The sequence below is a fragment of the Falco rusticolus genome, chromosome 10, assembly GCF_015220075.1.
Source record: "Falco rusticolus isolate bFalRus1 chromosome 10, bFalRus1.pri, whole genome shotgun sequence".
Lineage (NCBI taxonomy): Eukaryota > Metazoa > Chordata > Aves > Falconiformes > Falconidae > Falco > Falco rusticolus.
Window position 1 is genome coordinate 7,511,053 of NC_051196.1, and position 20,677 is coordinate 7,531,729.

The 20,677-nt window shown below is 43.6% G+C and overlaps 1 protein-coding gene across 4 annotated transcripts in view; it reads right to left on the reverse strand.

The window, feature by feature from the left end:
- LMO1 (LIM domain only 1) overlaps positions 1 to 20,677 on the reverse strand; it is a 68,575-nt gene that overhangs the window by 7,316 nt on the left and 40,582 nt on the right. For all 4 annotated transcript variants that reach the window (XM_037403334.1, XM_037403333.1, XM_037403332.1 and 1 more), the window contains one exon: positions 9,345 to 9,558. In XM_037403334.1, coding sequence (XP_037259231.1) covers positions 9,345 to 9,550 — 206 coding nt within the window. In that variant the 5' untranslated portion in view covers positions 9,551 to 9,558. The remainder of the gene's footprint in view (positions 1 to 9,344; positions 9,559 to 20,677) is intronic.

Sequence of the window (20,677 nt, forward strand, 5' to 3'; positions counted from 1 at the left end):
TAATCCTAGATTTGCTCTGTGCCCAGCACTGCTACATGCACAAGTATAAAATATCCATTATTCATTAGCATCACAGTTGTGTGAAGCTCAATCTAGATTAAACAAAATAAAGGGGCCCCAGACAGCACCATTTGCATTGTTAAGCAGGCGCTTTTCTTCAGCCTTCAAATAGGAGACTTTTCTAAATGGAAATGATGGGGAAATTTGGACAGATGTTCACTTAACTATTTAAACAGTTAGCTTAAGAAACATGAAAAATGTATTTGGCATCGTATTCACCTGTCTCCTTTCAGGGGGTTTGGGGGTAAACCAATTGTTAAACAGCTTTGACTGTTTGCATAAGATCTGAAGCTTATGTTCTGTCCAGCTGAAATCGTGTTGCCTTCTAATGTCTACATAAACATAGCTTCCAGCTAGGCAGCATGCTAATCTTTTTCTCTTCTATCAAGTTTCACAGTCCTCCATACCCTCCCTTTCCCAACAGATGAACACTTCACACTTATTCTAGCACTTCCTAATTTTAATCTGCTTTTCAGAGAGTGATTTAGAGCCCTGTATATTCACCATGCTTCTAAAAATACCCTGTAACTTGTAGCTCAGTGAACATGATTATTATTTTTTTTTTAAATCTGCTGGAAGAAAAAGCAAAATGAACACAGGCTTTTGCCTTTTTTGTTTGCTTGTAAAAAACCCTGCCACCTCTGATACCTACTTACCCAGAAGCTACTTGAGCTGAAACTTTCTGAGGTGGGGAGCTTAACGTTATCGGAGGAGGGAGAGAAGACAAGGAGCAGGAAGCAAATCTTCCACCCCAAGCCCCATCTGTGGTTAAATTTAAAATAACCCCACATGAACAAACCGATCTGCATTCTGTCCCCCAGACACCTTCACAGCAGATGCAACACTCTCTCACACATTCACGCACACAAAGTTGAAGCAAATTAGAAAAATCTATCAAAGATGCTCAGCATCTACTTACCAGCTTGCAGCCATAGGCATAAAAGAAGCTGGAAATACAGAAAGGGTCCAGTTTGGAGTTGTTTTGCTGCTTCTAAAACCCCCTTTTTTTTCCCCCATGTCCCTTTGAAGTTAAAAGGCAACAGTTTTTAGAGTACAGATTTATCCCCCCTTATGTAACAGGAAGACCTAGCCAGCTTGTAAATAAGCATAGACTATGCAGATTTAAAATTTAGCACAATTAAACTTTTACCCTGTGGTAGCAATTATGTTTAATGGCTCTTAGCCTGAACTTAACCATGTCTATTGTCAGCCAGTCTAAAAGCAGGAGTTTGTCCAAGGACAATTTTCTGTAGTTTATAGGCACACTAAAAACGCTGCTACGCGCTGTTCTCATTGGCCATTGATGTCAGTGTGTATAGTAAAAATTAAAGCTAATTGGCATACAGGAGCAGCAGTGAATGCAAATGAATTAATGAGAAAAGGAGGGAGCACTCCTGGAAGCAGTAGGCAACTGTTGAAGGATGCTTTTTATGTAGTCTTGCCTGGGCTAAAGAGTAGTCTTCTGCATGATGATCTAGACCTCATCAGCTCCGTGAATACACCTGAAGTTAATTCAAACTGTAGTAAAGTCACAGCACCCTGCAGGTTTGGGGGGAAAAAAGAATGGTCAAGGGTCCTTACTGTAGGCAAAACAGTAAGATGCTGCTCATATGAACACATTAAGTTTAGCACCTTTTAACAGATTTTTCCTTTCTGACCAAAATGTGCAGGATGGCTAAACTGAGAACCTGATTGCCTATTTCTGTCACCACGAGAAACAACAATCTGTTTTAGTCATTGCCTACAAGGAAAGAGTCCCCAGTTGTTCTCCTCTCCCTAGCCTGGTGTCTGGCTAGCTAGCAGTTTATGATCCAGAAATAGGGAGAAAATCTTCTTTCCACAGAAAGAGTGAAAATTTTTGAGCTGTTGACCTCCCAGGAGACAAAAAAGAGGAACCAGGACAGGCAGTTACAAATTATGAGTGGTACAGAAAGGATAGCTTGCAAGCATCAACTGGATTTTTTTTTTAAACAAGACAAGTTCAAAATTAAACAGCTGAGTTGAGACTGATAATTCCCCAAAACAAGAGGCTTTATCAACCCTGAAAGGTAAGAATTGTGAGTTGAAAGAGGACCGCTTATCTACAGATAAATATCTACGTTTGTAGATATCGTGTACAGCTACATATTTCTCTGTATATTTTTATACCCAGATTATCTGAATATAGTTTTTGAAGAGCTACCGAACCCCGGGCTCATATCCTCTCCAGCTAGGAGGTGACATAGGTTTTCCCATACAGCCTCCCTATATGCCTGCTGGCTATTATATCCTAGCTTCATCAGGACCTGCTGTAGAACAATATTTGCTTTACGTACCTGACACTCGTCATGAGAAGGTTTTGCCCCTAGCATTTGAAACAAATCAACAACTAGTCATCCAGTAAGGACTCTTAACAGCTTGCAATCAGTATTTTTCCTATCTGCGGATATTAGAAATATGCTGAGCTACAAGTCTGATTTGACCAAAGCACTGAATATGCCAATAATTGCAGGAAAGGCCTGAACATCACTTAAAAAAAAATAAAAAGAATAAGCTTAAAAGCAAATTCAGACTCGAGGTTCTCGACTTCCCTGTAATCAGCCTTCGTGTAATACTCAGAGAAAACCTTAGCAATAGGCGTCTCAGCACAGTAAATATAAACACGTATTAGCTGGTGCACCCTCCCATCCAGGACACCGTTGCCAGTGCTGCAGTGGGAAGTCATGTCAGCTGAAGGAAATTATATGCATTTTGATACTAATGAACTTGGTCAAGCTGTCCTCTCATGAAGACTTCAAGTTCAATCCCAAAGAATTTATATCTTGCATGCCAAAGGGTTTGGCATTCATGGATAACATAGCAGGAGGAGCTGAACACCAGCGCGGTACAAAAAAAGCCCTCTGGCCAAGTGACTGCACTATGTATCAGTGATCACTGGGCATAAACTTCAAGGTTGCTCAAGGGGTTGTGTTTTCAGTTGAAGAACGCATCTGAACCTTCACTTATTTTTACTCCTTTGGTCTCTCCCTCCGTGTTTTCAGCAGATACAGCGGGGCTGGGACTCTCAGCAGGTGGAGGTCCAAGTCCTCTTCGCTGCCCCAGCCTTTCTTACAGTGTAACCGAAGCCGCTGACCTTAACCCATCTCGGCTGGCGCTGCTGAACGAACACACGTGCCACCATGTCCTCTTAGGGCAGGTTAAAAACAAGTCAGAAAACTGCAAGGTTGAAAGTGATAGAGGCATGCTGCTGTACCACAGCCAGGCAGAACTACTCCCCGTAAGCTTTCCTCCACACTGGGAGGTAGTGGAGAAGGCAAAAAGAAAAAAAAAAAAAGAAAGGGGGGGAGGGAAGCAAATGAACAAACCAAGCATTGCTTGTTTATCCTGAAAGGCATGGGCTGTGAGAAACTCCTGGACCAGCTACTACAAAGAAAAAAAATCTGTGCTTTAATGTCACAAAGCACAGCAATGTAGCCAAGACACATTGTATTTTGAGCCTAATTAATCCTCCTTAATCTGTATAGATACCAAGTGTACAAGTGAGGGTATCCTACACAGCATGCAAGACGCTCCCTCTTGCAATGCAGGAACAGCACTTCAATTTGGCAACAATTTTAGACCCTGAGCAGATACCATTTGTTCAGCCACACTGCATTTATACCTCTCCTCCCTATGCTGAAAGTGGCCCTTGAAAAGCAGGCAGGGCACGCTCTCGGTGCACGCACGCTACATTCCTCTAGTGGAAAAACAATTCCAAAGACTCTCCTTGCTGCTGCACAGGGGCTGCAGCTTCTGCAGACTGCATTCAGAGTATTGGTGGTGTCTCTGGCAGATGAACTTAAATTCTGCTAGTTGCAGCATGCACTTTGCAGTTCCTGAGGACTTCTGCTACACATCCAGCTGTGGTTTAATGGCTTGGCTTGGGGCCTTCGCTCCCAACTTGGGGAACCCACCAGAAGGAAGGTATTTGCCTGCATCCTCCCGTGCCAGAGAGCAGGGCGCCTGCGTTTGGGCAAGATCACTTTTCATATCCCATAACAAAATGAAACCCTGCACGTTTGCCAGATACAGAGCACTCCATCTAAAGGGCTCCCAAAGTGATTCACTAACAGAATGAACCCGCTGGGGCATTCAGAGCAGAGCAAAAACCAGTATCCAACAACTGGAAACCCCAGTACTGGGCAGCTGACTTGTGCCGTCTCTCTCTCTCTCTCTCTATATATATATACCAGGAGCTGCCGAGGGTGGATACTAACGGTGCTGAGGGGTGCCAGTGCCAGGGGATGGCAGTCCTGCTGGGACCTCTCTGCCCCTTGGACGGGGTGCACGGGGCTGCTCCACCTGCCAGAGGCACTGGCATCACGCTCGGGTTGCAGCGCTGACGCCGTGCTGAGGTTGCAGCCCTGGCCAAACCGCGTAGGAAGAGGGGTGAAAAGAATTTCCATGAAATCCACTGAGACAAGTATCAGGGCTTGCTGGAAAGCCCTTCTCCGTTACTGATTTGCCATAATTTTTTAATGCAGGTTTCAAGCTTTCTTTGGAGTCTAATTAAGGCACTGATCAGTTTAAATGATGAAAAACTTTCCCAACACCAGCATATCAAACATGCAGAAGCAACAGTTCAGCTCCTGTTAAAGTGAGCCTGACTCGTCTTTGCTTGTGTGAGGGCACCATGCTGAGTAAAAAGGAAAAATCACGTTCTTCATCAGCACTTCACAGTGAAATTTAAGTTGTCAGTTCCTCCCAGGAAATCCTGATGCAACACCCAAACCGTCCCTGTGAACTGGAGCCTGGTGAATGTTTAATTACGCCCAGGAACAAACACAGTGCTGGGGGGGGGCTGCGAGAAGCCAGACGGGCTGCGGGCTAAGCTTCTCTGTCCCAGAAGCAGTTTCTTCAATAGCATTTGCTTATCAAAAATAATTAGAGGTTGGAGCGCTGCAACCGTGATTATGAAACAAACGGTAAATCTATTTGCTCAGACCAAATGTATTGAAAGATACATCTAGACACAGCTGGAGACTGAGGTGATACCGCAAGGATAACAACTCGAGATCAAATTTCATCTTTCATGATTAAAAAATGAGCAAGAAAGTGTTTTATGAAATGTGAAGGTTAACAAATGTTCCTTCACAAGCAATGACGACAGTTTATCTTTTGAAACGAACGAGCAGGCTACGCTCCGCTAGCAGCTTCTGAAACGCACTTGAAAGATTTCTTCTAAAAACCCACGGAGGACCAGCACACTCGCATGGAGCCGGCTCCGAAGCAACGCTGGGATGGCAGCGCCCACGCTCCTGTCCCACGCCAATGGCCACAAGCTCGCCCCTGCCCCCCGATCCCTGCGGGGTCTGCAGCCCCGCGACACCCGCCCGCAGGAGGGGTGGCACCAGCAGGGTTCCAGACCTGCGGTTTAACTGCCGCTTCAGCTGAACTTCGAAGCTGCCCCAAATATCCCAGGAGCCCCTGCTGCCTATAGGGAAGCACCTATACATTGCTGCCTCCGCAGCGCCGAGGCAAGGGGGCCTGGCGTGGGGCAGTGGCGGTGGGGTCCCTGCAGCCGGGGCAGCCCCAGCGAGCAGAGGGGACAGCACGCCTCGCGGGGCAGTGAAGCACGTGTTCCCAAACGACACCATCAGCTCACAGGCAAATTGGAAGCAACGCTGGTCTATAAAGAGATTATGAAACACTTTTTTTTTTTTTTTCTCCTAGTCACTACACAGCAATATCCCTTTTGGACTTCAGATATAAAAGGTTCATATATTTATATTTACGGGTGCAGAATCAGTCTAGCTTTTAATTTTTCACATAATGGTTGACCTGCTAAATATCAGTGCAATATTCACCCTGTTCTTATTCAAAGGCATACAGAAGAAGCGGCCAACAATAAATTCCTTTGACCATCCTCCAGATAAATTACTTACTCCCTTTATGGTGTGAGCACAGTGTGAAATATGAAAACTTATTTTTAGGAACAAATTCTGATGAAATTTGACTAGTAGAACAAATACTGTGAGATGTTTAATGAGGAAAAAAAGGGTGTGGATAGAAGCTCTAAAACTATAAAAGTGAAGAAATTGTATAATGATGGGAATGGGTAATTCTCCAAGAAGAAAAAATTCAAATTGCCAGGAGCGAACAGATAGTAGAAAAGGTGGTGATGGCAACCTTCTTTTCTTCTATTAATAGAACTAACAGTTAAAATTGAGAGTGAAATAAATGCTATGTGTAGAAGGCAACAGAAGATGTTTTAAAGTAAAAAAAATTACTTTATACTTCCATAAAATTTGGGACTGCATAGCAATGCCCTTATTCCTATCCTAGGACACTAAAAGCGTTCCTTAACATCAGGGAGAACAGAACCCAGGAGTTCAGCAGAACCCCCCCAAAAATAGTATAAACCTAAATTTATTCATTAGCAAGAACACAAAACCTCATACCTGCAAAGCTGGCCGAACAGCTGAACACTAGTTAACAGCAGCGTTACAGAATTAATGTTATTCCTTCCTACCTAAGCCTCCCAGGTATGATTTCCTGGGACATGACAATCATATTCTTCCCAACAAAAACCAAGAAAGAAATATTTCTCATGGTCCAAGCTATTATAACGGACCAAATTCAGACAGGAGAAAAATATTTAAAGTAAAGGCCACATGAGCCTTCCCTCCACAATTCAACCAAGCTGCACAAAGAGCAACAGACTCCCCTCTTGGTGGGCTGGGAATTATTCTAACCCAACAAATGGAGGCAGGGGGGCTACGAGACCCCCTTCAGGCACAGAACAACGTTGTTTCGGAGACCATGTTTAACTGCTGCGTCCATGCGGCTTCTGTCACAGCAGTCAAACACTAGCCCCAGATGTTGCCTTCCACATTTCATGTCATGAAGTGCCCTCTTTTCTCAAAGACGGGACGCGGGCTGTTTCCTGGGGTCTGCAAGTCCTGGCTTCTCCCCCATCTCTAGCACAGGCTTCTTGCATGCCCCAGAAAGTTGTGTCATCTGGGGGGCCCGTGAGAAGAGCACAGATTGAGCTTTTCCACCTCAAAGCTGCATTCTCAGGATAAACCAAGGAAAGAAATAAATGCTTTACAACTGCAGTGATAAAAAGGTTCTTCTAAGTTTAACAGCATCAGTACTGCTCTCCTTTGGCACTTTAATGTGTCCGATTTGATGCTGCACATAGTTTTTGCTATGAAACTAGAACAAACCAAAGTCAATGAGGTGCTTATTAAACAGACAAAACGTGGGGTAGCTCATAGGTCTGAAAAGCAAACGTAGATGGGAATCGCTGCCCAGCTGAGTATTCTAGTAGGGTTCTGTAACATGTAGAATAATGCCGAACACCTATCTTTCAGGTCAGATGTAAAAAAACCCCAAACCAACACACACAACACTGTTTATCAAGTGCACAAATGACAAAGTCTAGAGAAGTGATAAATAATGAGGAGGAGGATGACTGATGGAGAGACCTGGATTGCCTGGCAAGCTGGACACAAGCAAGATAAAGATGAAGAAAAGATAAAAAAGATAAAGCATAAAGAAACACTCCAGAAATTAATGCAGCCTGTGCTTTCTGGAAGGAAGACTATTCCTGGAAGAAGCTCTCCTGAGAGGTTTTTGGGGTCCTCGTGATTAGTACCTTGTGTGACCCAATTGTGATGCTATGATGGAAAGAAATTACGCAATTCTGAACAAAGGAAGATCAAAAGCTGTTATATACTTCATTGGCACGTCAGAATTATGTCCCTAACACAGAAAGAGTACAGCTGAACTGGCGGAGGGTCAGTGAAGAACCAAAATGCGAATTTGAGGTTAGAAACCTGTGTGTTAGAGAACCTTCTGGAGCTCGGTTTTTTCAGCATAGCACAGACAGGATTAAGGACACTTCTACAGCAAGTGAATGGTGGCATTAGTAAATACTCAGACTTATAGCAAGGTACAAAAAATACTTCGTGATAGTGAAGATAGTTGACTCTTTCCTTCCTGCACCCTTTCCACAGGCTGCTTAACTTGTCTTTTCCCTTCAGCTGTGTTCCACCCTTACCCAAGCTTTCCTCACTTACGTTTAGGGGATGCATCCCACCTCTCCCTGTGGGGACCTGCGCCTGCTGCCCGTGTGGCAGAACTGCAGCCAAGACATTTCATGTGAGCCCTGGAGAGTTTCAGCTCAAACAGCAACAAAGATCCCCATGTGGGCAGAGTGCTCTCGTTCCCTGCCTGGCTGAAAAGCAAGGTGGCAGCTCACAGACTTATTTCTTCTATTTGGCTCAGTGCTTAATGTCTCTTCTTTAGGAGGACAAACTTCTTTGTTCAAGTTTACTAAGAAAATATTTACTAAAGATTTTCAGGGATATGTTTTACATTATAACACCTGAAGCATCTGGTCATTGAGGCTAATCTAGCCAGCCTCTGGCACCACGAGGTTAGAGGCATTTTACCTCCCCATCTTAAAACAGCGTGTTGTTTTTCTTTTGCTTCAGATGTGTTTGCTGGTGGCGGTTACATGGGAAATGCTATCAGTGCTTTGCTTTAGGAAAAATAACACATTAGCTGGAGATCAAGTACATTCTTCCAGGGGAAAACCAAAGCAAAATGCAGTGTTTTGCAGTGTGACCCTCATAAGAACGTTTGCATTAGGCCTGCTGTCTTAGTAAAACTCATTTGTGTTTATATAAGGTATTTTGTACAGAATTCTCATAGACACCAGGCAAAAACCCCCATGTGTTGTTATGCATTGCAGACACACTGTCAGGGTAGTTCTATCTCAGAGCTAGTGAAGGTCTCTGCAGACATACTCACGAAGAAAAGAATTTTGAAGTTGATCTGTAATTTTGGAGTGTTTTGCTCTGTTTACTTAGGGAAGAGACAAGAGTGCCTTGGGAGGAACCTTACTCAATATAAGCCCTAGAAGTCTAACTAAAAAGCTATCACTGAAAAAGAAAATGTAAAGGTTTGTTCAGGTCTCAGTCAATATGCAGGAGCATAACATCAAAGACATGCAAGAGAATTAACAGTCTTTTCCTAATCTTTTCCAAGCATTGTTTGTTCTTGTGGGTTCATAATAATAAAGAGTTAAGTAATGTCCTCTTCCTCCCTTGCCCTAAAGATAGAATTCCACCTCCCTGACTACAAACTACACCAAGTGCAAATAAAATGCCATGCTTAGAGGAAGAAACTCCAAACCCGTCTGGGCAGGGCTGACCATGCACAAGGATTTGTTTTCATAGCAGAGGTTTAAGATGACAAACAGCTGGCAACACACTGAGAGGCTTTGGGAAGAGCCCACAGTACGTTCCTCTATTTACCTCAGGTAATCTCTGCGGCAAAGAATGAGATTTGCTTTTGTGTAAAGAGTTGATCCAACCTCTCCAAGACGACAGTCACAGCAGGCACACTTTAGACAGTCTTCATGCCAATACTTATCCAGAGCCTTCAGCAGGTACCGGTCCTTGATCTTCCGGTTGCAGCCGGCACAGCCCTTCTGCTTCCCTTTGGGTTGCACGGATAACATTGGCACACCTGCAACGCAAACAAAGCATTTTAGAAGTTATCCCAGCAGCCTGAATGGGCTGCCCGTGGTTGGGGTACCGCTGTGAGCTATGGGTAGATCTGCGAGCGAATACTGCTGGCTGGTTGCACTGCAAGGAGTTCACACTGCAAGAAGCTGATAGTCCAGGGAATTTAAACTTCATTTGCTGTTGCTGGTTAAGCGGGAGCGCGACACTTGCAGCAACGCAGCCCTTTTTTCCTAAGGGTAGGACTGACACAAAGCACCAGCCTTTTTTTAATTAACATCTTGCACCACAATAAACCGGCTGCAATTTCAACATTTGCTTTTTCCTTCATTACCAGCACCCTTGTGTTGTTAATTACCTGCCTCAGGCAATTATGCAGAACAGAAGGGCCACCACTGTACATACCCCTAGTCCGACATGGTGGCTGGATCAAGCTGGATGGGGAAAGGAGAGGAGTGGGTATGGAAGGATGTGGTATGCCGCTGTTTCTCCTCTCTTGTGAACCCCGCTGGTCACAGAGGCCTTAGTGAAAGCTAAAGCAGCCCAGGGGCTGCTCTAAAATAAAAGTTATTCAAAAGCCCTTGAGGGCTGCTGAGAATAACCCAGCCGATGTCTCTTTGCCACTGGTGAGGCCATGTTCCTTAAGCACAGCAAAGCTGGCCTCTTCTTGTACCGCTGGGGAAGGTACTGAACAGCCAGGAGCCCTCTCCTCCCTAGAAACCCCTGCAGGGACTGCAAAGCAAGCATGAGCTAGCTGGGTATGAGGGGGTGACAGCAGGCTCAGGTCACTCGGCTGGGGGAGGCTTGCTGTGGCCATCTTCCTCACAGTGCTGTCTCCAGCTTCTTCCTCTTCTCCAAGCAGCCAGTGCCTCCCGTGGTGGGCACTGACATGGTGTGAGACCTGCCACCCTTCTCGGTTTGAGAGAGAGGTGGGAGGCGGTTTTATGGAATCAAAAGGCAAGGTGGAAAAACAAAGGGCTGTGCTGTGGGGGAGGAAGGGGACAGGAGATGATGAAAGAAGAAGTGGACTCACTGAGATGCCAGAATCCCATTTTCTCTAGAGCCTTCATTTGACTTTGCTACTGATTTTTATTTTTACTAGTGTCAATCACTAAAAATGACAATGCTGGGCCTGTAACGAGCACACCGTGGGCTTAACCAATGCAGAGGAGACAAGAGGGGACACTCTGGTGACAGTAGCAGGTGTCACTGGTTATATACTCTTACAGAAAAGTTAAGCCACCGGTTCTGTAGGAAGTGCCAGATGTCCCAGAAAGTAGCAGCTTGATAATGGAATTATTAACAGTCCCTTAACCACAGAGGACCGAGTTAGTGCCACTGTAATAAGTGACATTTGCTGCTTTCCTTAAAAGCCGGGGTGATCTGACAGTGGCTAATGGTCAGCACGTGTAAAACCCACCACTCCTACGGCAATAATTGCTTTGTCAGAGCTGCAAGCAGACGACAATAGCACTTAAGACACCTCTACACAAACAGCGAGGTATTGATCCATTTGTTATCAAAGTGGTCTCAGCAGCACAGAGACAGGTCAAGTAACATTCACAAACTCTTTAGGCTTAAAAAGCCCCCCTGCCCTCGGCTGCAGCACACCCGAAACCCGCTTGCAAAGTCGATACAAGCAAACTTTTGACGCCGGTGACAAATATGCAATAATTAAGTGAAAACTTCAATCTGTGTTTGACTGCCACGTACACAACCCCTAAGGCTCCTGAGAGAAATTTTATGTACACAGCCACAGAGAAACACCCACACGTTTGGAAAGAGGGAAAAGACAGGGAAGTGTCAGAAGCGTGATATACCGCAGCGGACGGCAGAAGTCCTATGCGCCTGGTGAGAGTTTCTTACAAGAATGAGGGAAGCAGCCCTGTGGTCCTGGACACAGGTTTTTTTCTTTTTTTCTTCTTCACCCCGCCCCCCCCCCCCGAGTAAATTGGAGCAAAGAGAAGCTTTACTTTTCAAATAACTTCTTTTTCAGAAAATTTAAAAGCCTTTGTCCCACGTTCCCTCCAACTCCGTGCCAAGAAGACAGCACATCACCTTATTCTGAGGCAGAGAAGAGCGCACATATGAATTTGCATTTGCAAAGTGTGTAAGGTCAGTACCAGTGATAAAAGAAAACAGTTCACACCTATGAAAACTAAGACCTAGATGTGCAAATAATATTTTAAGGTAGGAAACCTAGACACCAGTGAGTTATTACCCACCCCCCAAAACAGGCTTTCTAAATGTGAGCTGCGTAGCCCTAGGGGCAGAAGATTTCTTGCAAGGGGGGTCATCACAAAATCCTTCTGCAAGGTTTGTCTAGGTCACTTGAGGAGCCTGCATCAGGAGGTGATGCAGATTTCAAAATGCAGATCCGAGATAACCAGAGCCCCTTCAACTCCCTCACTAGAGAACTGCTGCACAGCTGAAGCTTGAGATCATCTTTGCAGTTCAGAAATACCAACCTTCAGCCAGCCAGGACCTCCCGAGGCTCTCAAGCCCCTTTGAAAGCAGTGCCCTTCCAGAGTTACAGCCGGGGGGTCGCCTGGAGCGAGGGGGACGCTGTAACACAGGCATGGCCCAGCGCAAGGGCAGCGGCACAGGGATCAAACCCTGGCCAGACCATTAGAAGAGGCTGGTTTGATCAGGGAGGGCAGGCTGGCAGGTTAGGAGGGTCTCCTGAGGTGGCAGGCAGGCCCGGCTGGCTGCGGTGGCGGTTCTTGTTCCATCCGTGGCCCTGGCGGCCCTCACTCACCGCAGCCATCTCGGCTCCCTGCTACTGCAAGCACATCATTGTCTTACGGGAGGCTTCTGCGAATAAGGGGCACGTAACACTTTGATTTTCTTCTAATAACTAGCAAAGGAACATATATATATTTTTAAACAGTACCTTAAGCAAGGAAAAAAAGCTATGTATTTGGTCAGTGTTCAGCAGGGGGCTTTCTAATGAAAAAAGGTACCATTTCAGAGATCATATGATGTTCAAAGCTGCTATTCCCACTCAGATAATAACGAGCAAGGTCAGCCTCTGCTGGTCAGGTTCAGTGTTTTGAAATTACATTTTGGTCTGTGAGGCTTCCCTCCGACAACCCAACCAAGCGGTCTGCACACAGCACACGCGCCACTACAGAAAGTTGCAGCTGCAATTAGCTGGTGAGTTGACACAGCAGGCAAGGCGTGAAACAAAATTTCAAAAACTGCCAAACTTGATCAGCAAGGGTTCCTCAAATGCTTGCCATGTCATTTCCAAGCAACAAGAGAGCAGCGTCTAAGCTTAACCCCTTTCGCTGTTGGAGGCTTGCGGAGAGAGGGCACAGCCAACACCAGACCCCACTTCCCTCCTCCTGCCTCCCTCCCTTCCAGCTCACCCCAAGCAGACTGGGCTTTGCAGGCAGAAACCACCTGGAGAGCCGCTTTTTCTTTTTGGAAGTTTCCCTGCTGCAAGGCTGTGATGCTGCTTCATTTCTCTATGTAGATTTTCCCCCAGTACTTACCCAAAACTGCCAAGATAGCTAGTTTGATTTGATCAGGGGCACACGGCGTCTAACCAGGGCTGCCAAGAAACCAAGGGCTCACCTCTGACAAACTCCACGTGTGCTCTTCTGGGCAAGGATTGGAAAATGAGAAGTACTGTTGCAGAAGTAGAAAAATTAACATCTGGACACTCACCTGTTTATATATGTGACTACAAAGGGCGTGCTGGCTTGATTACCAAATTCTGAAAGTACCATCAAGTTGCTCTCTTCTCTCCTGTTGCTAGCCATCCAATGGCTATCTTTTCTGAGAAACAGTAGATGAAGCTTTTCTATTTTTGGCTACCTACACTCCCTTCTTTGCCCTTTACAACTTAATAGACTTGCTGCTGGTAAATACAAAACAAAACCTGTTCTGAGTGCTCGGAGCTCCAATGCACATTAAAAAATTACAGACACCACCTCTGGACATACTGAAATTTATGGCTGTGTCTAAAGAGGTTGTTATTGTAGTGAGTAATCTAAACTTTACCTCTATTCACAGTCAGACAAACAAGCTTTAATCAGCCCGTATCTTCTCAGTCGGGGTCTTTCTGTAAAATTATTCAGCTGGCTTTATAACACAAGTGTCCACTAAGTACACCTCTAAATTTTTCTAAACCATTTTGGTGATATTTCTATTCACATGGCAATCAGCTGCCGTTCTTCTAAGGGCACTGTTCATAAAGCCTTGTTTCCAAGACAGCCTGGGAACTTTTTATAAATGGTAGACCTTTTAAATAACAGTTATCTGCAATGGTCCTATGGTGTATGGCTCCACAGTGCTCTGGTCTGCAAGAGAGCTACGGGTCCCCTCTGAAAGCATGGAAGTTCACCACCTAATTTCTTTAATGCAACTCTAAAGGTTAATTGGTCTGAAAGAGTAATGTGGGACTACCAGCTAATGATATATGCCTCAAGGCTTTGCAGCTTGCCTGTATTTTATACAGTCAAGTCCAGAGCATAAAACACAAGTGATATCACCAGGACTTTTCAGACCCCCCTCCAACTTCCCCCCCCAAGCCCTCCTCTACACCCACATGTGCTGAGTGAAAGCGGCAGGAGCTGAAGGCGGTTCTCCTCCACCTGCATTTCATGCCTTGTTAGAGGGGGCTCTGAGAAGTGCTGCCACTGCACTCCTCATTACCACTGCAGAGAACTAAAAACAACCCTAATGAGGAGAGCCAGAGCGTACAGTACAGGGTGGGAGGAGGGATGTCCTCCCACACTCCCCAAGGAATCTGGCCAAAATCTTCAATTTGCCATTTATGACAGCTAATTAGTTATTCTATTCAAAATCTTTGCTTTAAATAAAAGAACTAATTATACACAAAGGTCAGTCCCCCACCTCCTGTGAAGCACACATAATTGGCTTATTTCCCCAACATTGTGTGTATGTTTTACACAATGCTTTCAGGCAGATGGCTTTAACTCTTTCCCTCTGCAAGTTTTTTGGTGTTTTTTTGTTTGTGTTTTTTTTTTTAAAAAAAAAAAACAACCAAAAAACCAAACCCAAACTTTTCCTCAAATTAGCTACTTTTACCATAAGAGTTTGCTCAACAACAAAGCAGATACTACAACACACACAAAATACATCTAGTCAGAAAGGTTTGTGACAACCACCCCAGCGCAGCGCTTCCTATGCAGTTGTACAGCAGCTTGCACAACACAGTACTGGAACTATGTTTTTATTCACCACCACAAATTCTTGCTTGAGCAGTGCTTTTCAGATACAGTTACCACATTTCTGAACAACCCTTCTGCCAAAGACCACAGTTATTGCAGGTTTATGTTACACTTCTTTTTCTTCTCTATTTTTTTAAAGCTGTTTTTTTTTCCTTTTCTTTTTAATTTATGTAAGTGGTTAGTGTAGAGATGCAGCATTCCAGTGCTAAAGTAGTTCTGGTTTAAAGACCAGAGTTTTGGCAGTTGGGCAACCGAGCCTAGGTTTCAGAGTTCCACTTGAGAGAAAAAAATGTTTATTTCTAGCATCAACACACTTTAAATGAGCTGACCTCCTTTTGCCTGCTAACAAAAATCCCAGCATTTGGCTGCAAAAGATGAAAAAGTAACTGAAGAGTAGGAGTAATCTTATTAACTCCTGTCTCATCACAATAAATAAGCTGCAGTCTTATGTCTTTTATCAGAGGATCTCATATCATTTAAAAGCATTAGAGCCCTGCATCACCCATTTAAGTACATGCAGACAGTCATTGCCAAAAAGATGCAGTGAATTTCATTCCCTTAAAAAGAAACTCACTTTGTGTTCTCAGTATTGTATTACTCACCTTCTATGAATATTACACCCTGTGAAACAAGTTAAACCATGCACTTCCACTGAACTGAGAGTACGCTGTCTCGGGCATCTTCACCAAGAATTTCATTTGAAGAATTATGGCCAGCAAGGTGAAACTCAACATGTCATCTGTATATCCAATTAAAATGTTACATTTGGAACATCGAGTACTTGCAACTCAATGCTTATGAACAAGCCTTAGACCATTCATCAAAATTATTCAATGAGCAACCACAACCTTTTTCCCTTTTCCAGTTTCATGCTGCAATATACAGCAGGTGATTTTTACAGTGGCTTTAGCAATTCATTTGTGGTTATTCTTTCTTCTGAGTCATTACTGAACACATTTCCCAAGCATGGCAAAAAAAGTAGTTGGAGAGGGCAGTTAATAGGAGAAACAATATTTTGATCAGACATCCATTTTAACTATGCTATAGTTCTCCTCCCAATAATGCAGCAATTTTTTGGCCCTACATTTCAGAACAAGCTTTAAAGAAATATATTTTAGAGTCTAGTGTCCCCTGGCAGTTTCAGCTGCCTAAAAGAGACCCAAAGCTTCATGACTGGCTTAAACTCCCCCTCCAAACTCACATGCAGAGACCCTGTTTTCAAGCCATTTGTTCAGATAGACCAAGATATCCAGAATGATCGTTTGCATTGTTTGAATCTGTACCAATGTAGGTCCTGAGTCAGGACACAAGATTTAGGGTTAGAATCTAGGTTTTCATTTTTCCCAAAAGTTTTGAGACTTCCAGTATCTGCTTTAAGACTTTACTACAGAGTTGCTCTTACCAGAGGACAACCTGTAGCTATAAAGGAACACATGGCAGCAGGACTAAACACAAACCATAGTAATTGTTGCTGCAAAAGAGTTTCTATAAATCATTCCAGTAAGCAACATTTTCCCTGTGCTCATAAAATATGCTTGTTTGAGGTTTAATTTTTCATAATTGGCGTATGTCCAAAGCTTATTCTTAGCACATGTAGTGTTTCAGTAAAATCCATTTTTACTGTTTGAAGCCCTGGGAACAGTAAAAAGACTTGCAGATTTCTTCCACCTTACACCTAGTCTGAGAACATTCTGATCAAGTTTTCTCAATTAGTCACCATAGTCCTACAGACTGGCAAAGCTCCTGGTTTTAGGTGGCCAGTTCCCTACTTCAGTGTCTGTAGTAGAAAAAATCTGGCAATGGAGAGATTACCCTCAAACAACATTTCCAGCAGTGTAAGAATGTCACAGGTACGAAAATTATTAGGGATGACTAGCCTGAAATTCATCCCATACTCCTCAATATTCCATCAATTTGCAAGTGACCACTGAAAAGACACTAAGCTTAAAAGTTTTCTATTCAGGAGGTTTAAGTGTCAAAGCAAACCAAGGGAAGAAGAGTCCCCGAGTCAAACGGTCACACAGGCAAGAACTCATATCCCTCTCTTTTCAGATCATTTAAGAATAATCTATGTACTAATGTTAACTATAGGCAGCTTTTTGTCCCTCCCCTTTGCAAAAAGGAAAGAAAATCAAACAGAACCCCCCTATATCAAGTTAAAAATCTCAAAGAGTGTTTGAGAAGTAAAATCTCAAGTCAGTTATTTCTGGGCATATATGCAGTACTAAACAATTCTCATCTTCCAGTTAAAATGCACTGTTTAACATACTACTACTGAGGTTTCAAGACAAAAGCAAAGACGTGAAATGCAGCAGAGCTCAGGTTTAGCAGTGAAACATTAACATCACCCTGATATATTTGGTATGCTATATATGTGAATATTTTAAGGAGAATAGAACTCTATCATTGCAAGATCATCATCATCTTTTCTTCTGCCTCTTTGCAGACATATACAATGTCAACCTAAGCTTTCGGCAACCTTAATAGAATTTCAGTGCCCACTGCCAAATGGCCATTTGATGTTCTGCTCTGTGTACACTGATGAAGCAATCTGTCACAGGCCTTAATGCAGGCAATGATGACTATCCAATCTAAAGCTTTCACAGGCTTATAGAAATTTCTCAAGACTTTTGGAGCCTGTAATAACATGTGCAGCACCACAAAAGAATTTGGAATCCTGGTGCTCTGTATTTAATGAAATATGAACATACTCCTTTAAATGTTTCTAGAAGAAATACTACTCAGGCCAAAGGCATATTTTACACCATCAATCACCAGAAAGTTGTGCTGGCAACTCTGACATAGCAAACTTGCTAGTAATTGCAAGTTACTGTAGTATGAAAATAACAGACCCTCCTGCCCCTGTCCAAACTTACTGCAAAGCCAAGCATCGATGCTCGTGCCCTACACAAGATCAGTACAATAAATACACAAGGACTATAATTTATTTGTATATCTTCTTCATTTCTAAGAGACGAGTAAATATTAACCTATAGACAATGCACAGGGAGTCTGTCTACTTAATGCCCCAATTCATTCTTGGTGTAAGAGAGACAATTGCTGCTGACCTTCCAGAAGTTGTGAAATACTCCCTAGTGGTGCAGAAAGATGCAGGTATTCCCCAAACCTAGGCTCTTCTCCCTTTCCTAGCAAAACCGGACCAACCCATTTGCTATTGAAAGTTGAAAGGAGAAGGGCAAGAAGAGCTATTTCCTTCTCTTCTTGTTGAAAGCAAAAAAAACCACAACAGACAGTCCTTTGCAGGACCATTTGCATGCTGAGCTGTCAGACCGTGCACTTTCCATTAAAGAGATAGCATCCCTTTTCATAAGTCCATTTGGGATCCATTTTAGTGTTATCTAAAAATCAAATCTACATGGTAATCCTTTTAATGTACTCTTGACTTTTTAAAACAGCTTTATGTTCCTTCAGGAAATGTTTTAAGCCATTACTCAGTAATTACTACTCACCCATGAAAACACTGATCTTTTACAATATATATAATCAGTTTGCTGACTTAAAAAATAAAGCAGACTGGAATTTTGTCTCATGAAAGTCACAAAGAAAAGCCAAGGTTAAGAGAGCACCCTGTCTCCCAGCTCCCCCTGTCCCTGCAATATTTCAAAGTGATATGTTTTTCATGTTGTATAAGAGGGGCTGAGGTGGTCACAATTCCAAGCGTGGTGACTCTTCATCTCAGTTTTCATTGGTGATCACTGTGCAAGTAACCAAGAAATAATTACTGATTTAGGATGCAGAATTTGCATCATCATGGATATAAACAATACCCTAACCTTTTGCAAGCCCTGAAGTTTTCAATGATACGATACGACCTCCTGAAAGGCTGGTGACACAGGAAAGCCATGGAATTTGTGGAGCTGTTTTGGTAAGCTTCAGCTGTACATTGAACAAGCCTCAGAAGAGGTGCCAGAAATGGGTCACATCTACTGCAACTTCATTGAATTTATCTGGACCACACCTGCAGCCAACACAGCGATGCCTAGCCAGACTTCAGGGGCCTGAAATTACCTTGCAAGTCCTACTCCCAGCTCCTGAAGGTTTTGCTTTGCTCCTTTCCAAACTCTACTGCCTACCCAGAGGTGGTCAGGAGACAGTGGAGTCTGAGCAGAACAGTAAGCCAGCACTGTCTTGCCCTTTCCAGCAGGAGCCAGGCAGAGGACAGGAGCGCACTTTCCTCAGTTAGGGCTCCTACGTGAGAATGACCAGATAAAAGCCCATGACTTCTGTAATGCACGTGCTCAGACTACAGGAGGTCCCTGAATATCCTGGCCTTGCAGGCAGTTTAACAGAGACCCTAGGTGTTTATAGCATAGAGCACCAACAACTGCAACGATCCTTCCCATCCCACCGCTGACCTCAGAGAGCACAGCACCCTTCTCACTCGACTGCTCTGGCAAAGGCAGTTTAATATTTCCAGACTAGAAAATGGGCAGGGTGAAGTTTGTCAGAAAGAACTTGCTGTATCTTGCAAATAGTATCAGCTAAAGCTGTTCTCTTAATGCCACGAAGATAAAGACAGAGAAAGCAGACACTAAATACTTGCTTCTGTTGTTCTGTTTACTGAGATCTAGCTTCAGCCTTACTTCGTCACAGCGTGCTTCCACAGACAGATTTTACTCTAGCCCATTTCACTACGACACTTAGGACAAAGTCCTGCTCTTGGCCATTTCCCCTCTCATTCCCAGGGAAAGATATGCAGACCCCAGTGCAACACTGTTCATAAAACATTGGTTATAGCTGCCCTCGGCTAGTAACTATAGGCCTCAAACTATTTTCTGTTATTCGCAACTGATTAAGCCACAAGCCAACAGCTGGCCATTAATGCTACCCGTCTTTACAAGAAATGATGCTGGTAACAATTAGAAGTGGTTTCTTGGCATTAGCTGTTGTATACTCATTCTATAATTAGTTCCTTTGAGGTGACTTATAGAGACAGGACTGGAACACTGTTCCTTACCCCGGACAACAGGAAAGACTCCAGTAAAATTACAATACTCCCATCCCCACCCCCTTGTTTCTTTTTTGTGAAATACCCCAGAAAGGCTTTGAAAACTCTGCTGCAATTCCCCATATATTCCAGAATAAAGTGAGCACTAAGGGTGTGGGGTGAGTTCACATGACATTTAGTTTGCATTAAAGCATCTTAGAGATCATATGAAATACACCGTAACAGAGCATATTCTACTCTATTAAGCATTCAGGAGCATCGCAGTATTCAGAATATGGATGAGAAGCTGGAATTGCAGAAGACATTCCTCTTCTTACGGTTGACCACCAAGCTGAATTCAAGCTGATCCTAAGGGAGCCATTTTCATTAACCTACAGTAGCTTTCTAATCCTATTCCTTGAATTTCAGACCACCACCACTACAAGAATTTATGACCTGCTGCCTGCACTTTGGATGGTACTCACACTTTACTCCTTTCCTGAATACATCCTGCTCCTCTGGATCATTACACCACTGCTTCATGCAGCTACCCATCCTTTTGAAGTGGAAGTCTGCTCTTCAATTCAGTTATTTATGCTCCATTTAATTCTTACCAACACCTGTGAAGATGCCGATGGTTACACTTGGTTAAAAACAATGAAAAAAAAAATCGTATGACCTAGCCCAGCATGCAGAACTGAAAGCTTCCTGAAATGTACCTCCTGAAGTCTAGCCCGGATATGTATCTTCTAATGCTTTGCCTGAAACCTCAGACTAAAAAGAAATTCTAAACCACTAACCTTCAGCTCCCCAAACGCTACACTTTTCGGCCAAAAACTTACTAAACAGCTTTTCCTCCGCTCCATTTCCATGGGAGTTTCTCCAGCTTGATTTGCTCAGTTTTCGTCCACCTCATCATGAGATTCCTGACTGCTGAAAAGAACTCCTTCACTGAACTAATGAAATAAGGAGTC